The following is a 20,150-nucleotide window of genomic DNA, read 5'->3' as shown; positions in this document are numbered from 1 at the left end:
GTGAAAACAATTCAATTACTTTCTGGTAATGTTTCAGTTACTTTTGTAATATGGTAATGGATTATTCTAATCAGTTACATTTTTCAATAAAATAATTGTAATTGTAATCGATTGCTTTTTGCAGTGATGCGTACTAGTCTGCATCAAAAGTGCACTCCGCTTTCTCTACGGCCCCTCTTCCTGCACACTGTTTCAGTAACAAACGACGTGAGAAAAATCGCTATTAACCCAGAGCGTCGCCATCTTGATAGCGGAACGTTAAGGAATAATTTGGGCCCGTTTGCTCGAAAGCGCTGACCGCGGCTAAAGTTAGCCGCAGTACTATAGGAAAGGAATTTTTAAATCACGTGACTGTGCTCGGTAGGGATTCGGGGAAACATAGTGGTGCCCAGGGCCGGATTAAGGTACGGGCTAAGGGGGCTGCAGCCCAGGGCCCCCGACTCTCTGGGGGCCCCCATGCAGCTCGCAGAAAAAAAAAAAAAAAAAAAAAAATCAAACTTAAAAATATTTTGGAAAACGATGTTGCTTTGCCGCAGCATTCGAGAAGAGGAATATACAAAGATACTGGCGATGTCAGCGAGGCTAAACGCGCATTTCGCGTAGCACACTCCTATCCCTGTACAAAGCCGGCCCTTTGGGTGGGTGACCGGCCCCTTAGGGTGCTTGTCCGCTTTCTTTTAGAAGCGGCTTCGAGCAAACGAAGAAAACACGCGAGGGGCTTCATGATCTGGGGTTGTTCGCTCCTCTTTTTTTTTTGTCAGGAAGGGAAATGTCATAAACACCTCTCCCCTCACCCTACCCGGGCTCGTGTCTCGTGCGCGCAAACACGTGTTTTTGAGCAGCGCTTACACTTTGAAAGTGCGGCCTTCGACGCTGCTGGGGAAGGGAACAAAGCTGCATGCCGCCTCCGCGGTGGTCTTGCCGCGGAGGCGGCAAGACCACCGCAAACACAAGAAGTTATCCCTTAGACGATAATTAAATGCGAGCTGTAATGAATGTGTCGATGACACAAAAAAAAAATATAGAATTTACTTTCTATTGATTAAAAAATAAAGGAAACTGCGGTATTTCCTAGGTTCATTGCTTAACCAGACATCATTATCATCATCATCGTCACCGTCATCATCCTCATTAGGGCCCCTGAAGCGTCCTTAGCCCAGGGCCCCGAAATGCTCTGGTGGTGCCCCAGTGAGTGAGCGCCTGCTCTGGTGGTGCCCCGGTGAGTGAGCGCCGCTCGCTCTGGAACTAATATGTTATTGTAGCTGCAATATTGGGAACGTTAGTCAGCAATGAATGGTGCAGGAGGCTTTCGCTTTGCCTTACCTCTCTTAAATCACAAAGCACGAGCAATGACCTCGCCGCATTTTTTAGATAGTCTTTTGATTGTGGCCATTCCTAAGCCTAAAAGAAAGCGATAATTGTCGGCATGGCAACGTCTTTGGACAGTGGACTGCCTTGACTCAATCGGCCGGGTATTGATAGCACACAAAGGCAGACAGGGTCCCAATAGATCTTTTTCTAAATTTCCCAAGCACCGAGGTGCATGCTACGAGTGTATAGTTACACGCGTTCCACGTGCTGGCGTCTGCAGTAGTAATTATTCTAAAGCAAAAAGTCTAAAACAAATATTGCCTTGCACGCGCGTTTGTCAAAGCCTTGCTATACTTATTTACTTTGAATCATTTAAGAGGAAGGCCAGCGCGCGCGGACCGCAGAATTACACTTTCAGCGTTCCCCTCAATGCTTGGGTAATAGGTTTATTTTCACTGGAGCCGAATTACAGGTTATTTTCATTTATGATGGTGTCATATACAGTTCTTACATGCTGACCAACCATGCTGCCGGTGTACCGCCCGCCTTTCACTGCTCACTTCTTCCTTGTCATTTCTAGGACTCAACTGCGCGTCGTCCTCTTTAGAACTTGGAGGGAAATTTCAACGAGGCTTTTGTGTGCTATCAATACCTGGCCGATAGAGTCAAGGCAATCCACTTTCCAAAAACGTTGCCATGCGACAGTTATCGCATTCATTTAGGCTTAGGAATGACCAGAATAAAATAAAAAAAAAAATAAAAACTACCCAAAAAATGCGGCGAGGTCATTGCTCATGCTTTGCGATTTAACAGAGATAAGGCGAATTGAAAGCTTCTTGGGGGGATCGGTGGCCGAGTGGGCTAGCGCACACCAGCTCGGAGCACGTGGAGCGAAAGCTCGCGCTGCAGAACTCAGGGATCCTGGATTCAATCCTCACCCCTGCCCGTTTCGATCTGGATGAGCATCGTACCAGCGTGCGGTCGTGTATCACTACTGCGTGGTGCCCCAGTGAGTGAGCGCCTGCTCTGGTGGTGCCCCGGTGAGTGAGCGCCGCTCGCTCTGGAACTAATATGTTATTGTAGCTGCAATATTGGGAACGTTAGTCAGCAATGAATGGTGCAGGAGGCTTTCGCTTTGCCTTACCTCTCTTAAATCACAAAGCACGAGCAATGACCTCGCCGCATTTTTTAGATAGTCTTTTGATTGTGGCCATTCCTAAGCCTAAAAGAAAGCGATAATTGTCGGCATGGCAACGTCTTTGGACAGTGGACTGCCTTGACTCAATCGGCCGGGTATTGATAGCACACAAAGGCAGACAGGGTCCCAATAGATCTTTTTCTAAATTTCCCAAGCACCGAGGTGCATGCTACGAGTGTATAGTTACACGCGTTCCACGTGCTGGCGTCTGCAGTAGTAATTATTCTAAAGCAAAAAGTCTAAAACAAATATTGCCTTGCACGCGCGTTTGTCAAAGCCTTGCTATACTTATTTACTTTGAATCATTTAAGAGGAAGGCCAGCGCGCGCGGACCGCAGAATTACACTTTCAGCGTTCCCCTCAATGCTTGGGTAATAGGTTTATTTTCACTGGAGCCGAATTACAGGTTATTTTCATTTATGATGGTGTCATATACAGTTCTTACATGCTGACCAACCATGCTGCCGGTGTACCGCCCGCCTTTCACTGCTCACTTCTTCCTTGTCATTTCTAGGACTCAACTGCGCGTCGTCCTCTTTAGAACTTGGAGGGAAATTTCAACGAGGCTTTTGTGTGCTATCAATACCTGGCCGATAGAGTCAAGGCAATCCACTTTCCAAAAACGTTGCCATGCGACAGTTATCGCATTCATTTAGGCTTAGGAATGACCAGAATAAAATAAAAAAAAAAATAAAAACTACCCAAAAAATGCGGCGAGGTCATTGCTCATGCTTTGCGATTTAACAGAGATAAGGCGAATTGAAAGCTTCTTGGGGGGATCGGTGGCCGAGTGGGCTAGCGCACACCAGCTCGGAGCACGTGGAGCGAAAGCTCGCGCTGCAGAACTCAGGGATCCTGGATTCAATCCTCACCCCTGCCCGTTTCGATCTGGATGAGCATCGTACCAGCGTGCGGTCGTGTATCACTACTGCGTGGTGCACGTTAAAGACCCCAGGCTTGCGGTTGTACTGCACTGGCTAAATTGCTCATCTACAGCTGGGAGACTCGTCGCCCCTGTGAGGCAGACCAAGTTCTAGGCTGTATAAACATACACACAACCCAATTTTTTTTAAAGCTTCTTGCACCATTCACTGCTGACTAACGCGCCCGATATTGCAGCTACAATGACATATTAGTTCCAAAGCGAGCGGCGCTCACTCATCGGGGCACCGCCATGTTTCCCCGCATCCCTACCGAGCCAGTCACGCGATTTTGAAGTCCCTCTCTCAGGTACTGCGGCTAACTTTAGCCGTGGTTAGCGCTTTCCAGCAAACGGGCCCTGGTAGCTACTTCGGTCTTCGATTTGTAAGGAAACCAGTAAGTTCACCTTACATTAAATGAGCCAAAATAAGGTAAGGTCGACGCATGATTCGTAAGTGCGCCCACTTACGAAAGGAAAGACGCTAATCTAAACAAATTAGGGTTCTTGAATTCCAAGGTTACAGTCATCTCGGCTTCTCGAGTCGGCCAGAAAAAAGGTCCTGGCGCAGTTCCGCACCTCCCATCATAGCAGTCCCGCTGTCAGACCGGATCCTCTAATGGTACTCTGGGACACGCCGTTCTCCCCGGACACAGTGGGGCTCCTTTCCCAGGGACCGAAGATCGCTCCGGATATTTCGGGTTTGCGGGTGGACCAGCTGGCCTCCGGACACCAGGTAGCCGCCTCCATCCAAGGGCATGACCGCCAGGAGTTCATGCGAGCTGCAGTTCGATCCGTGTGAACCCACCTGCCTTCCCCACCAGGCAAGTCCCTTGTACGTTAAGTGGTCGAGGAGATGCGCGACGCCCGGCTGAAGCTTCTCGTGTTGGACAAGAAGGGAGTTTTTCGTCATGGGCAAGGGTCTTTTTGGCCGGAAGGTGGACGCCGCCCTCGGGAAGGACTTTGTGTTGCTCAAGAGGATGCCGTCGGCGTCTTTGGGATCCGAATCTAAAGAACATGTGTGAGTTTCAACCTGCCTTCTTTAAAGAAAGCTTTAGGCTCGTCTGCCTAGCAGCATACCTCTGTGTTTTTCACAGCAAAAAATAACAAGCAAACCTGACGTTTCCCTACGCAGTATAATCTAAGAGAACGGATGTTGGCAGAAGAGATTGGCCACCGTTTTGCAGAAGCATCTTTCCACCCTGACACTCTCAAACCTTTCCGCCCGACCAACTCCTCAGATCTGATAACCTATCTTTGTCTCTCTTCTTGCATCCTCCAGCCCGCTTGGCATGTTCTCCTTAGACATAGAAGACATGTTCCGTAATTCATATTGAAAAGCAGCGCGAATAACACACGGACAACGAGGAGAGAACACACAGAACGAGGCGCTTACTATCAACTATGTATTCAGAAGACATACAGAGATATTCACCCGAGTTCGCTTCGTGCCTAGAGCCACTAATGAGCTGCGCTTAGAGTATCGGCACTCCGTTCCCCAACATTGTTGTGGGCACCGCCATTTTGGGTCTTGTGCAGAGCAAACGCAACTGCCGATCGTCATGATTCAAAAGTGCGACTTCCTCAGCATTAGACCCGGTGTCAGGAAGTTGATGCAATATTGATTTGCCCTGTCGAGGACTGCTTAAACATTTGCGGAGGACGGAAAAGCGTTTCCCGTGATTTTAGATAAAGCTTCGGATAATTGGCAACCATGATTTTAAGCCACAATATGCCCAAGTGTCGTTACTCTGAAGCGTAGCTTATTTAATGACACTATTCATGCCCTTGTTCAAGGAGCTTGTAATACCTGAAGGGGCCATGACGTAAGCCCCGTGGGTTCCACAAGCCACTAACTTTTGACTCCTGCCTCTTCCTCATTGTTCCCACTAGTACCACTAAATTAGCGACGCTTCAGAGCAGCGACACTTGATCATATTGTGGCTTAAAATCATGGTTGCCAGTTACCTGAAGCTTTATCTGAAATTACTGGAAACGCTTTTGCGTTCTCCACAAACGTTTAAACAGTTCGCAGCAAATCAAATCAATATTACATGAGCCTCCTAACACCGAATCTAATGCTGAGGAAGTCGCACTTTTGAATCATGACGATCGGCGGTTGCCTCTGCTCTGCACAAGCACCAAAAATGGCGGCGCCCACAACAATGTAGGGGAACGGAGTGCCGATACTCTAAACGCAGCTCATTTAGCGGCTCTAGTTCCCCGGAACCTCCTTTCCCCTGGCTGAAACTGAAACTAAATACGAATTATCAGCGGAGTAGCCTTTCCATTTTCCCGGGGGGGGGGGGGGGGGGGGGGGGGAGTGCTTTTTGCGCAATTTTTTTTTACACCGCCAATTATCAGTACTTTATTTTAGGGGGTACATTTTACAGCGTATGTATATCGCCTTGTGTCCGTCGCTGTGTGCGTTATTTTGTTTACATGCCACTACTTTTTTTGTATAGAAGCTCGTTACATGGCACGTAAACAGCGTCTCGGTAAGGATCATGGCCTGGAAAGGGGGGGGGGGGGCTCTGCCCCCCCCCCCCCCCTCCCCGTTTTCCTGATCTTACCAGGGAAGGCACGAGCCCCGATGCCCCCCCGTAGTCTACGCCTATGTGAATAATACACCATTATTATAGCTTATTTAGTTATAACTTATAACCAACTACACACAATAGGAGGAAGCGGCCGGGTAGGAGAAACGCGGGTTTTATGAGTGACCGTTATAACCGTCCCAGAAGAGAGAACGCCAGCTTGCGCTGGTTTCAAAAAGATCCAAAGAAAAGAGGCTGCACGCTGTGTTTTTTGTGATTGTGCGTCTAATTTATATACAGGTATATTTGAATATCGACGATGGACGTCGATCCTCTCGAGGTAATGTAACGTAATAACATTATATAAATAATAAACATTATGAAGGATTGAACGACTCAATTTTTCAATTCACGGATTGTAATATGGCGGTAGCCTATTGTACTTACTGTGGATGAAGAGCAATATGAGGTGACGAGGTAATGATTAAAATATGAGGCTCTATATAAGGACGACGACATTAGTGGGTATCGAACCACAACGTATAGAGCCAGACTTGCTTCAAGTATCGTGTACCCAAAGACTTTTCTTCACCCTTTTTCATTTTCATTGACAGAATATTGGCACGTCAATCAACAATTGATTCCTTTCTTCTTTGTAAGATTTATTGCCAAAGCCCTTGGCAACCGCCGAACAGCGTGTCCCTATATCAGCCTGACATTCTCGCATACATGAGTTTGCTGGGCCCCGCTGCGCTTAGAGTATCGGCACTCCGTTCCCCGTCATTGTTGTGGGCGCCGCCATTTTGGCTCGTGTGCAGAGCAAACGCAACTGCCGATCGTCATGATTCAAAAGTGCGAGTTCCTCAGGGTTAGATTCGGTGTTAGGAAGGTCATGTATTATTGCTTCGCTCTGTCGCGAACTGTTTAAACATTTATGGAGGGCGAAAACGCGTTTCCTGTGATGTCAGATAAAGCTTCAGATAACCGGCAACCCTGATTTTAAGACACAATATGGCCAAGTGTCGTTACTCTGAAGCGCAGCTTATTTATACCCCTGTTATACCGCTGTTATACCCTTGTTACACGGGCGCACTTAACTGCAGTTACGCTAAGTCACAGTTAGCGCACAATACTTGCCGACAACATTCTGCGGCGATGCAGTCAGAGCTATCGGCGAATGCGCACAACGAAAAAAACAAAAAAAAAAAACAAAACAAAAAACCATAATAAGATGCCGCGACGCAGCACCAGGCGCCAACCCGTCTATGGCCAGCCGTCGGCGAAAAACCCTCCAGGCGCCAAGCCGTCTGGCCAGCCGTTGGCGAAAAACCTGACAGGGACAACTGCGTTTGCAGTTGTCCCTGTCGCTAGTTGCGGATGCGAGCGGACGTTTACAAAGCTCGCCATTGTGAAAACAAAGCTGAGATCAACTCTGAGTCATGACCGGCTTCGGTGGCTGCTTTTACCGTTCGTTGAGCAACAGATTGCATTGTCAACAAGTTCTGAGTCAGTCATCGAACAGTTCGCGACAATATCGCGTAGAATGTTGCTTTAGACTTTTCAAGATTGGTGAAAAGTACTATATCTCTGCTGCGTGCTACACATTTTTAGTAATCTAGTCATAAAATATGTTTACCACCACATAACATATCCATTAGTTTGTATAATGTTTGTTGAGCATGACATAATGCGTGCATGTTATCTTGTGCAAAAAAGTAATTATAGCCCTTGTTTCTATTACATGTTTCTATCAAGCGCCATAAAAGTAAGATTATCAACTGTACATTTTGATGCTCAGAAGAAGAAAAATGGCGTGTCATAGCGTTTATCTTCAATAATTACTAAATATTGTAACATGCAGTTTCTCGCATTTTTAATCTGCGGTATATTCTCGTGCTTTTAAGCGTTGCCATTACGTTGTGTATTGGGTGGCGTTTTTCGTCCTCTGCATGAACGTTGCAGACGCCATATAACAGCTTTCGCCATGTGTAGGTGCAGCCATGCGTTTGCCCTGTATGTATATTATATTTTTCATGCTAGCAGAGTCACGTTGAGGCAATGTTTTCAAATATTCTGTGCTGTTAAAGATGTGTCGTATCTTTCTCTGCATGGATTAGAAAGAATAAAAATTCTTTGTGCGCGCGTTGTGTCACTGACGCCTCAGTTGCGCAGAGACTGCCTTTCTTTGCGGACGTTTCACAAGAAAGTGAAACCAACTGCTTAATAATATTTTGTGTATGTTACAATTCAATATTGTTGAAATAAACGGTTCATAACCATATCTCGTCTCAGCACTACAATATGAGCGGAAGGACATCAGTGGGAGTGCGTTGATAGAAAGCAAGGGGGGGGGGGGGGGGCGCTCTGGGGAAACCTCGCCCCCCCTAATGAAAAATCCTGCGCACGCCTATGGTTGGTTGAACTAACGCCTTGTTCAAGATGGCTGCCGTGGGACCGCAGCCTTAAAGACTGGTTCACACAGCACCGTTTTCTTACGTTACGTCCAAGTCACCGAGACATTCGTGTCTCGAATGTCGCCTGCCAGGAATAAGGTGTATTCACTGGCGGCCATATCCGTGTGCGCTGCTGCTGAGCGCGTGCTGACGGCGAGCTTCCGCAGTCCTTTTGGAGCGTGCATTTAGCACCATCAAGGTTGCCCGTCTTAGCAGGCTATTAATGTGAGCTCGCTCTGAGCATGCGCTCTAAACATCGCCCTCAAATATGGCGTCCAGTGAATACCTCCTATGCCTCCTCGAATTGGTAGCCATGCTTGATATGAAGCACAGATATTCCGGTGGCTTGTACGTAAGGTTACGTAACGTAACGTAAGGATATTGCAGAAGGGTTTGGATTTGGGCTGGTTGGTTGAACATGTTTGGGGGTTAAAAGCGCTAAAAACGACGAACGAGTATGACGAGGGTACGTGTGTAAGTGCCCCATCGATAACCCTGTTTGAATCAGAGTTATCCTTTTTAAGATCATGCATGGTGTAAGAGTAAGAAATGTGATAAGCGACGGTTGGAACTGATAAGGATGTGTGTCTTGTTGGTTTCACGGTACGTGTGGTTTTTCCAATAATAAACCAGTTGCAAGTAGCGCTCTGTGGTGTGTGTCTCTCCTACTCGTCCGTCGTTTTTAGCGCTTTTAACCCCCAAACAAGTAACGTAAGGAATCGGGGCTGTGTGAACCAGCCTTAAAGCCGAGACTAGAAGCTCTGCCCTCAGCGCGAGCTCGCTGGCTTAATTTCTTCAGTGCTTTGGTTGCGCGTGCCTGCGCGCTCACACTTGTGTTAGCAAGGACAGGAAGCTCGCGCTGAAGGCGGAGCTTCTGGTTTCAGCTTAAAGGTGGGCTCAAGACCCAGATTAAAGTTAAAAAAAAAAGTTTGTGTATGTTTATACAGCCTAGAACTTAGTCTGCCTTAACGGGCGACTTGTCTCCCAGCTGTAGATGAGAAATTTAGCCTGTGCAGTACACTAGCCTGGGGTCGTTAACATGCATCGCGCTGCACCGATACACGACCGCACGCCGGTACGATGCTCACCCAGATCAAAACGGGCAGGGGTGGGGAAGATTGCAATTAGGGGAAGCGTGCTCTTGATTCTCCATGGTTCTCTATGAGGCACGTGGTGATTCCATCTGCCCCCAGTGCGGGTGGAGACAAAGCATCCGCACTAACGGCACAGAGCAAAGGTACAGAGCACGAGCTCTTAGCAGTTGATCCCTGTGCCCAGGCGCTGCGTTGGCGGCTCACATGGCTTCGGCCTCGCGGGCGTAGCATTCGTTTTGCTCCAAGTAAGTGTAAAACATAGCGTAGTTCTGCATAGTAAAACATATAAAATAGCGCTAAAAAAGACAAGGACAAGAAGTATACAGGACAGGCGCTTTTCAGCTCTGCTTTTCACCGTATACGAGTCGTGCCGATCGACCCTCGAGGCGGACATGATCGCTGCACTCGCAAGTTGCGTCGTCTCATTCCCACGCGCCGTCCTGCATAGGTTATTGTAAACGGTGCCACACTTTCGTCCAAGTCTTCTGCAGCGTTAAAGCGCTGGGGAAGCTACGCGAGCATTGACAACGTGGCACAAAAGAAGTTGATGCCCACTATAAACCAAACTATAAATTGATGTTAGAGATGCCTTTCCATACACTGCTGTTTGTATCTGGCATTAGAGATTTGGGCTACAGTTGTTGTAACACAAAATCTCCTATACACGACCAGCTCGTGGCATTGTAGGCTTGTCGAACGATTGAAACCGATTTTCTCCCACAGAAAAGGGTTTAAAAAGGGCTTGGAAAATGATAAAATCTAACCTGGTTTCGGGGAGCGGCGTGAAAAATTACCGTTATGAGGGTTGTGCAAGACCAAAACTTAATAATAAAAAAAAAAGATCGTCGTAATCAAGGAATACTCACGCCAAATCGATAAAGGCTACGAATTTACCCCCCCCCCCCCCCCCCCCCCCTTTTATCTGCGTTCGTGAGCGAGTGACTAAACGAGTTGCCTTTTACTCCATCACAGGGGAGGAGGAGGAATAAACTTTATTATAACTTGAGCAGACGAAAGCTTGTGCGTCGTCCCCAGGTGGGTGGCTGCCTCAGTCCAGGATGCCATGGTCCCGCGCTGCCAGTCTGGCCCTGTTGACCAGTCGGGACTGGTCCTCAGGCTTTGAGCTGGTCAGCTGGTCCTCCCACTGCTCCGCGGTTGGTCGGGAAATGGGGGGTATGGAAGTGTTGTGCTTGCACTCCTATACCATATGGTAGAGAGTGTTAGGCACTCGACAGTTTTTACAGTCGTAGTCATATTGAGTTGGGTACATTGCGTGAAATATTGTGTCGTGCGGGAAAGTGTTAGTTTGCAGCTGTCTAAGTGTCACGGCGTCCTCTCTGGATATTGTGGAGTATGAGGGAGGGTAGGTTCTCCACCCTATACCTTGTCTCACCCTATGATGGACTAAAGGCCAAAGCCACGGGCCGCCAGGTCCAATCACGTTCCGTGCACGCTATACTATGACACGCTTAACACTGATTAGGGTTGGACGAATAATGCTCGAAACCAAAAGCGCCCCATTATTGCTATAGCTTTGACGCTGCAAAAGAGCCTATATTTCGTGGCTTTCTTTGCGATGTACAATTGTTGAGTCACTCTGTGCTCTTCGATTCGAATCACTGTCCACCCGTCCCCTCATCAGTGATCCGAGACGCGGGCACCAACACGTGCATCGAAGCGAAAGACCGCACAATTTCTAAGTGGCTCGTGATTGGATCTGGCGGTCCGTAGTTTTTGCCTTTAGTCCATCGTAAGGTGAGACGAAGTATAGTCTGTAATGTGCTAGAATGTCGGTGTATCTTTTTGGAACGCCCTCGTCTGTATCCGCTGCAGCACGGTCGCCCAGCGAGGTAGGCCGGAGAGAGTGTTCTCGGGCAGCGGCATGCGCCGCTGCCCGATCCAATCGTGATATTCGGCCTAATTGGTAATTTCTGCAGGCTGCAGCTTGTGAGTCTAATATTACCGTGAGGAGTTCCTTGCCTGTCGTCGCCGCAAGAGCGATTGCTGTCTCCTCTGCTGAGTCCGTGTCTGGGGTCCTCACGGAGGCCGCCGCGATTTCTTCTCCCTTGTTGTTTACCACGCGCAATCGCGTGTGCTTTCTTTCCCTTGTATTTCGCTGCGTCTGTGTACCGCACGCGGTCATCGTCTCTCTCGTAAGTCTTTCTCAGTGCTCTCACTCTTGCCATTCGTCGTTCTTTGTTGTGTTCTGGATGCATGTTGCGAGGAATGGATGAAACTGTGATATTGTCTCTTAGTTATAATGGAATCCTTTGTTTACTTCTTGACTCGTCTTCGATTGCGTGTCCCTGCCCGTCCTGGTGAGCTTAATTAAGTCTTTCAACCTGGCTCACTGAGTCACCTTGTGTGCTTCTGCCAGCTCTTCCCATGTGTTATGTATACCCAATCGGAGTAGTTTCTCTGTGGAGGTTGTTGGGGAAAGCCCCAAGGCCAGTTTGTATGTCTTGCGAATGAGTGTGTTAATCTTCTCGCGCTCGCTGTTTCTGAGCCTCAGATACGGGGTCCCGTACGTTATTCTGCTGATGACGAGTGCTTGAATGATTCTCAAAGTGTCTTGCTCCTTGAGGCCGTGGTTTCTGTTTGTTATCCGTTTTACTAAGTGCGTAACTTGTGTGACTTCTTGGAGTTTCTGCACTGTGGCGATCCCTGCACCATCCTTCTGAAATACTAGTCCCAGGACACGGAGCACGTCGACTTGTGGGATGTTATCTTCATGTAGAGTTAGTACGGGGTCTGGTGTTTCCGGTGGAGGACGATTTCTCGCCCTCTTTCTTAGCACCAAAAGTTGCGATTTATCCGGGGCGCACGAGAGACCACAATCGTTCAGATATCTCTCGGTCCTGTTCACTGCTTCTTGCAGAGCGTCTTGCTGCATTCCTGCCGATCCCGACGTCGTCCATATGGTAAGGTCGTCCGCGTAGATTGCATGGCTGAGACCTTTAATGTCTTTTAGAAGGAGCGGTAGACCCCTCATTGCAATATTGAAGAGCAACGGTGAGATCACCGATCTCTGAGGGGTTCCCTTTTGTGGTGCCTTGATCTGTTCGGTCCTTAGGTTTCCCAGGCCTATGGTCGCTGTCCGGTCCGTGAGAAAGTCACGGACGAAATTATAGGTATTTTGGCCGCAGGTTGTCCTTTGTAAGCTGTCAAGCACCGCTCTGTGGGAGATGTTGTCAAACGCCCCTTTGACGTCCAGTGCTAGAATTTCGCTCTTTTGATGCGTGCTGAGGTGGTCTATTACATCCTCTTTGAGTTGAAGAATGATGTCCTGGGTCGATAGAAGAGGTCTGAATCCAAACATCGTGTTAGGGAGAAATTCGTTCTCCTCGAGATACGGGGATAGTCTGTTGTGTACCATGTGCTCGAAGAGCTTCCCCACACACGATGTGAGGGATATTGGTCTCAGGTTCTGCACAGTGATCGGTTTGCCCGGTTTTGGAATCATTGTCACATCCGCGTGTTTCCAGCATGCCGGTATCTTCCCGGTCTCCCAGCTCTCGTTGATGACGTCCAGGTTACGGAGCGTCTTGTTGTTAACTCCGTCCCTTCCTGGGGTCGTGTTTCTCGCCAAGTTCCCGAGCGCCGCCACTATCTCCGTTCTGCTGAAGGGTTGATCCAATTCTGGGTTGGATTTGCCCTCGTACTCCAGGTGAGTGATCGTCGTCGTCTGTTGTTGTTGTTGGTTGCCAAGTTCGACTTCTCCTTCGGGTAAATTTTTGCTGTGTTATTTTAATTTTATTAGAAATTTACGGCGCCGTTTATTCATGTTTATTTTTGTATTTTACACGGCTCTCATTGCACCTCGACGTTGTTCCGCTTGCTCACTGTGATGTCCTTTTAATTTTTATTTTAGTGCGACCTTCCTCAGTAGGAACTTTTTGCAGCAGCTCTTTGCGTAGAAAAGTTCGGTTTTATTCGTACTCCATGAAAACTTCAATCGTGTTTTTGTTTTAATTGTAGCTATTGATGTGCGATAAAAGAAAAACAGATTTAAATTATACTTCGTTTCAGCTTCGGTCCAGACGCAGCCAAAGCTACAAGCGCGAGCTCCGGGCTTTCAGCATCCCTGCCAAGCACGCGCGCTCGTGCAGTGCAAGCGCTGTTCTGGGCCACATGCTCGCGCTTGTAGCATCGGCTGCGTCTGGACCGAAGCTGAAACGAAGTATAGCGATCCGCGGCTAAAGCCTATAAAAAAATTACAAAAGAGAAAAAAAAAAAGGTTTACTCGAAATCTCAATGGCTTCTGTTTCTCCTCACAGCCTAGCGCGCCGTTCGCGGCCACACTTTAGGTAAATAAATATAGCAACTACCATTAGCATAATCAACTTTAGGTAACGCAAGCGTACCACTCTGCTCACCACCACATAGTTTGATACCGAAACTGAAACCATTAAGGTTTCGGTTTTAATATCAAACGAATCGTAACTTCTAAAAAGAGAGTAATTATGGGAAAACGACGTAACATCTCGGGACCAGGAAGTGACTAGCATACAAATGATGCTCTTGTTCACGGCTATGGTTATGGTGCTCCCTTAGCTAAGGTTGCTCAAAATATCGGCAGATATCTTGGATTCGGTGATGGGGCTGGAAGGGATTATTAAAGGGTTGCGATCACCAAGAGGAAGTTACAGCCACTACAAACCACCATTAATCAAGTTATTGTTTATTTATTTATTGTTTGTGCTATCGTTTGTTTATTTTGGGGACTGGAGGCCCACAACTCTCCTGGTCCTGGCTCGCCTGGCGTCACACTATTTCTCTATGAATATAGTTCCTCTGGCTGCCGCAAGACACTGCTACTGCGCCACCCAGAAGCACACTGCCCTCTGTTGTACAAAGCGAGAATTACGCCGTCGACTGTCTATCGGTGGAGGATTGTGTCTGTGTTTTCCTGGATTTGTCGTTAGAAAATGAAGCTTACGTCTTTAATCCTGTTCTGTGAGTATCCGGAGTTATTTAACATTATTCCATGCATCACATAGAATTACGTCGATAGCCCTGTGTGCCTCAATAACGTCGCCTTCGTACACAAACATCATCTCTGCGGCAGGTGTGTCGACTTATGTCACATGATTTTCGGTTCAGTTGTTGGTACCGGTGTTGTAACTCTTTTTTTGAGAAAAACTTTACTGGTTTGAGGTGATTTTTCGATTGCCTACGGCGTAAAGTGAACTCGTTTTCCAAGTTTCTTGTTTAAAAAATCTCTCCTAGATTGTTTGTTTCTACAGTACACCCCTCATCAACGACCGCAAATATTTGCTTATTCAGTGCGAGTTTGGTTTATAAAAAAATTTGGTGCCGATGGAATATCCGACTACATTGTGATAGCGTCTCCTGATGACTAGTAGATTCTTGCTTATCAAATGTGCAGATTCATACTCTAATAGGGATGTCGTGAAAATTACAAGCAACGTAGTAGTCCAGCCTAACGTAACCTCGAATGCTTACCGTTTTCAAGTAGCACTGTTTATAACGTGCACATTGGCTACAGTAATTACTGACTAACACGAAGCGTGCTCGACAATGCTTGTGGAGGTTACCTGTGCGTAAATTATATCTGCTTTCCAAAGCACATTCGAGGTTCAAGTGTTAATGGTCTTGCTGTTCACTCCAGCACACTTTTTTCTCTGCTTTAAAAACTGATGGCTCTTTTTTATTTTACAGGTCTAGTTGCCCGTGCTTATGGGACCGAAAAGATCTTTATTCCACTCGCTCCTGAGTCTGTAAAGTTTATCTCGAGCCAAACCATCAAGTCGTCACAGCTAGGCGATGTTGTGTCAAGCATGCTTGGTTTTGCAGTAAAGCCGGTGAGTTTCTTTGTTAAATGCTGGATGGGTGGGCATGCACACCTACTGTGGTCAGGCTGTGAAAAGTTGCAGACATCTGCTTTTGCATTGCTTTCTTTGGAATTTGAGTAGAAACATGGTCATGACTTACTAACTTTACAGCCTACATGCATTTTTAGGTGTGATTTTGAGCACATTATAGAACTGTGTTGGATATAATGATGCTTAATATGTCAGGTCCCTCGCTAGAACCATAAAATTTCCCATTTACTTCATAAGCAGCAGCATCGAGTAGTTTTCAAATATTCTTTTGATTGTGCTAAATAAATTTATAGAAGGTTCTTGTGTTGACTTTTTGTTCACTCAAAAATTCATCCATTCTTGTTAGGATTTTTCGTCCTCGTTCTTTTTCAATAGCTTGGGCAACGTCTCGGAGTTGCAAATATCTCTCGGCAAAAAATATGCTTGATCTAAGAGATGCTGGCATATGGATACACTTTTATTTATTCTTTTTTGGAACTTTTTTGTTACTTGCTTACAATGATATGGCTTTTAATCGCACTGCAATCCACCAGGTTTGTTGATGTGGCTCAATTATGCAGGGTCCAGCTTTATTGTGAAGCTATATGCTTTCGACCAAATGAATTTTACACTGATTAAAAAAAAACAAAAAACGCTTTAGTGTTGAGCCCCTCGCATCACCAGGTTTTACATGGGCCGACATTGAATGGTTGTTTTAAGATCGTTTTGCCGCCTTTTAAGGAATCTCGCACTTTATAAGAGCTGAAGAGATTCTGCCATTGGACGAATTGGTATTGTCACGAATTCTTCCGTTATTGTCATCTAACGCCTTTGGTTTTAACATGTTGATGGGAGAACACGGATTATCGGCCTATTTTCTGTTTAAATTCCCCTGTGCAGGAGGACCCTTGGAACAGCCTGTCTCCTATGAATCCGTTCAAAGTTCCCAAGACCACCATTGTGCTGGACTTTGATGGCTTTGACGGAGACACGACCCTCGATGTGCCGGGACACAGTTTCCCCCTGGACAATGTGAGTGTAATGGCTGGATCATTTTGAGGTTCCCTGACGAGACACAGAGGGGACTGAATTTCTCACTGTTTGCGATCCTTGGCCATCCTCATGCCAAGTCACTGAGTGAACAAGACCACCTGCTCCATCAAAAAAACAAGACATCCAGACTCGTGAAAGGTTGACTGTCACAATGTCTGTTTATAGGTCTATCGTAAAGATTGCTTCTGATTAAACTGCTTTTCAAGTTTGTCATATCACAAACTATAATAACACAGAATGTACAACATGGCTTGCTCCCAGCAATTTTTAGTAACACACTTTTGAAATGGAAAAGTTTCACATTAGTGCTGTGTCAGTGTTCGGCTGAAACTCGTGTCCTCACTCATTGAACGCAAGTCCCAGCAGAACGCCGACACGGCACTCGTGTCCAATTTGCGCCCCTTGCTAACCTCGGACAGAAGGCATAGAAAAGAAATAAGTAACCCCGAGAGCACGCTTGCATGCCTGAATAACGGGCCCTCCTCGGTGGCAGACGTGCTTTCTGCCTGGAACAAACTATACAAATTGGCAAAGGCCACAAAATCTCTTGCTCATTTCGTAACGGAAGTTTACCTGGACTCCTACTTCTAGGTCATGAACCTTGGTGTTTGTGAATCTTGCAACTATTGTGCCATTTATTCCCTGCTCCGTCACCTCTTTAGAGGGACACTAACAGGGTATTTATGCTTACCAAGGTTTTTATTTGTACATGACATATGAGAGCCCAACTACCCAGAACACAATTTGCGGCTTGAAATTCGTTTTCTTTCCACCCGAAAACTGCCGATCGAGAACTGGCCAGTTTGAGTCGTGCTCACTCTCTCCCTTCTCCGTGGCATGTGCCGCTCTCTATGGTTGACACACACACACCAAATATAATCAAAGTCGTTGGTCATCGGAGGCATACACTCTATGCTAAAAATAGACAACAGATATGATACCCATTTTTCGTGACTTGTAAAAAACTGCAAATACTTTGAAAAAAAAAAAAAAAGGTGCACAGCCACTTGATTTTTGGTAACTTTCTCCTCGTCTGTATTTTTTCCAGGGACTCAAACCGAAAAATATAACGTTTCGGTTACGGTTACGGTTACCGCTTCCTGTTGATAACGGTTTCGTTTCGTTTTTTTACGGTTTTAATTTTTACGGTTTCGGTTACCGGTTACACGTTCATAAAAACCGGTTTATTTCGGTTTTTCCAATAATTTGTCTAATTGAAATGCTAGACAGCCATTTTAGAAAAAACTGTTTAAAGTAGTCTCAGATATCCAATAACGCGAAATACAAGGAACCTAGAAACGTCTTAATACTTCTAATTGGTCAGAAGTTGCACACGTTCCTAGCTCCAACTCTTGTTCACTACATCTACTTACATTATTTAGTTTGATGCCCGAGCATACATGTTACTTCTAGTACTCGGGGATCATCGCGTTCTATATAATAAAAATTAAAATAAACACCGCTACTCTGTTGTTTGGCACCATTATAAACAATTACCCTAAGAAAGTTCCCACTTGATGCTGGAAGAACCATTCGCACTTTCTCGTCGCTACAGTTGATTTCAACCTCATACATGCAGGCGAGTCTTCGCTTCACTGAAGGAAGGAACAGAACTACAGCCATCCACTAGTAAAATACTGCTAAGTGGAATGAAGTAATAAAATTGAGAGCTGGGCTGGGCGGGCCGTGAGGCTAGAAGCCTTCGTGCAGCGAATGGAAAGTCCGCCGTAGTCGGGCGGCCCGTGAAAACTACTTGCCTCACTAAACACTGCCCAGTCGACTTCAGGTGCCTGCTGGGTCGAGTGGACTGGCGGTGTAGGTCCCGTCGCTTTTGACTTGTAGGCAGTGCTACCCAGGTCCGACTGAGAGTCTTCGACGACGCTTTGTTTGTCTGTAGTGTGTTCCTTTGTGTTGGTGTGGTTTTCCTCCTTGCCATCGTACGTGTCGAAGGAGCCGTCATCGGCGTGGGGCTCAATGACAGTGTCGGTCCTGCTGAGCCACTCCAGGATTCGCTCGGTGGCGGTGGTTGTCGAGTCGGGATCCATTGGGTCGTTTTCTTCGATCCAAGATCAAGCTCGGGCACGGTCGGCCAAGACGCCAGCCTCGCAAAGAGCATGGGCGAGAATGTCCTCGACAGGAAAAACGCACAGGAGCGTCGAGGAGACGACTGTGCCGTCGATGACGGCACTGGTGGGTTTCGAAGACTCAGCGTAGCTGCCGGACTCACGATTAGGGGGCCTCTTCGACTTGGTGTCTGGGCGGTAGCTGGTGTCCGCGGGAGCACGAGGCGTGTGGCGTCCGCGTCGAGGCTGGTTCGGTAGCTGGTCGGGGAGCTCTCTGAAAACCTCAGACTCGAATCCTCGACGTCTGGGATAGGACTCCCGTCCTACAGTTCCCTCTCGCGACGACGTGGAAGAGTTCCAGTCTATCGAAAATGAGGTGCTGGTGTTCGGGGAGCATGTCATCCCAGTAGAACCGATGGCGGGGGAGATGCCTGATCTCATGGACATCTCTCGTGGAGAAACCTATGGTGTCCTGGGCGAGGTCGCTCAGAATGTCGTAGGCATGACGGACCCTCGCTCCGGCATGGGTGGTGGGGGCTCTATCAGAGGTAGTTGGATTGCGCTGGTGGCTCTGGTAGAAATGATTCTCGTAGAAGCCATACCTCCGGCGGTGGCAGGGGGAGGCCTCCGGCGATGCTGGAAGCGATCTCTCGGCGCGTCTGTGGATGTTCGAGCTCACCGTGCCGACGTTCGAATAGCTCGCGTTCACAGTTTTGCGAGAGAGACTGTTGAGACTGCTGGCCGTGTGGGGCGAGATTGGACAGGCCATCGACGATTGGAAGCAGGGCAGCTCCCAAGGTTCAGGCGAAGGAGGCAGAAATTGCATCCCATGTCTGTTGGACGAGGGTGGCGCGTTGGCGCGTTTGACGAGGAGGCATCCTTCTCCTTGGCTTTTTCTTTTGTCATGTTGAGAAGCTGAGAGGCGTGGCAGTGCCGGCGACGGTAAAGCCCCTCTGTCCTGGGAAAAGTGGCGCCGTTCATTGTTGTTAAATGCTCGAGGCATGTGCGACGCGCTACTTCTGGGAAATTCATGCCGTCTGAAATAGCTAAGTGTTGCGCTGTGCCGCCATGATCTTCCCAAGGGCTGCACGTTGCACGTGCCTTGTGCATCGACGAACATTGCGCTACTTTTGAAACATGAAGGGGCTTTAGGCGGCGGGTGCCACTCGGTTTGAAGAAGGGTCTCGGCGCGGGAAGGAAAAGAAAAAAACTCGGACACCCTTCTGACGTTTCCTCGCTCCTTCCACCACTCTCAGCCCGAGCATATATATATATATATATATATTGTATATATAATACAAAACGCCAATGTCAAACCCCTGACTTTTTTTTTCTTTCTGTGTTGTTTCAAAATCGTCACTCGCGACACGTTTCACACTAAATGAACAACATAAACATTATTAATGAACAGCAGGGCCCATTAAAGCCCTTTCATGTTTCAAAAGTAGCGCAAAGTGCGTCGATGCACGAGGCACGTGCAACGTGCATCCCTTGGGAAGGTCATGGCGGCACAGCGCAGCACTGAGCTAGATTTCAGACGCCATGTTCTTTCCAGAAGTGGCGCGCTGAACGTGTCTCGCGCGTTTCCACAACAATGAAGGCGCCACTTTTCCCATGATACAGGGGCTTTAGTGCCCGTTTGCTCGAAGCGCTAACCCCGGCTAAAGTTAGCCGCAGTACCTAGGAGAGGGATTCTT

At 47.4% G+C, this 20,150-nt stretch overlaps 1 protein-coding gene across 1 annotated transcript in view; it reads left to right on the top strand.

Annotated features, from left to right (window-relative positions):
* The first annotated feature begins 14,284 nt into the window (after window positions 1-14,284).
* The window catches only part of LOC8051318 (renin receptor), a 49,477-nt gene continuing 43,611 nt past the window's right edge, over window positions 14,285-20,150 (top strand). The window contains exons 1-3 of the mRNA XM_029968501.3: window positions 14,285-14,468; window positions 15,195-15,337; window positions 16,238-16,369. Coding sequence (XP_029824361.2) covers window positions 14,441-14,468; window positions 15,195-15,337; window positions 16,238-16,369 — 303 coding nt within the window. The 5' untranslated portion in view covers window positions 14,285-14,440. The remainder of the gene's footprint in view (window positions 14,469-15,194; window positions 15,338-16,237; window positions 16,370-20,150) is intronic.

Source organism: Ixodes scapularis, unplaced genomic scaffold, assembly GCF_016920785.2.
Source record: "Ixodes scapularis isolate PalLabHiFi unplaced genomic scaffold, ASM1692078v2 PGA_scaffold5__190_contigs__length_132052651, whole genome shotgun sequence".
In the NCBI taxonomy this organism is placed as follows: domain Eukaryota; kingdom Metazoa; phylum Arthropoda; class Arachnida; order Ixodida; family Ixodidae; genus Ixodes; species Ixodes scapularis.
This window is presented reverse-complemented; position numbering and strand designations above follow the sequence as displayed.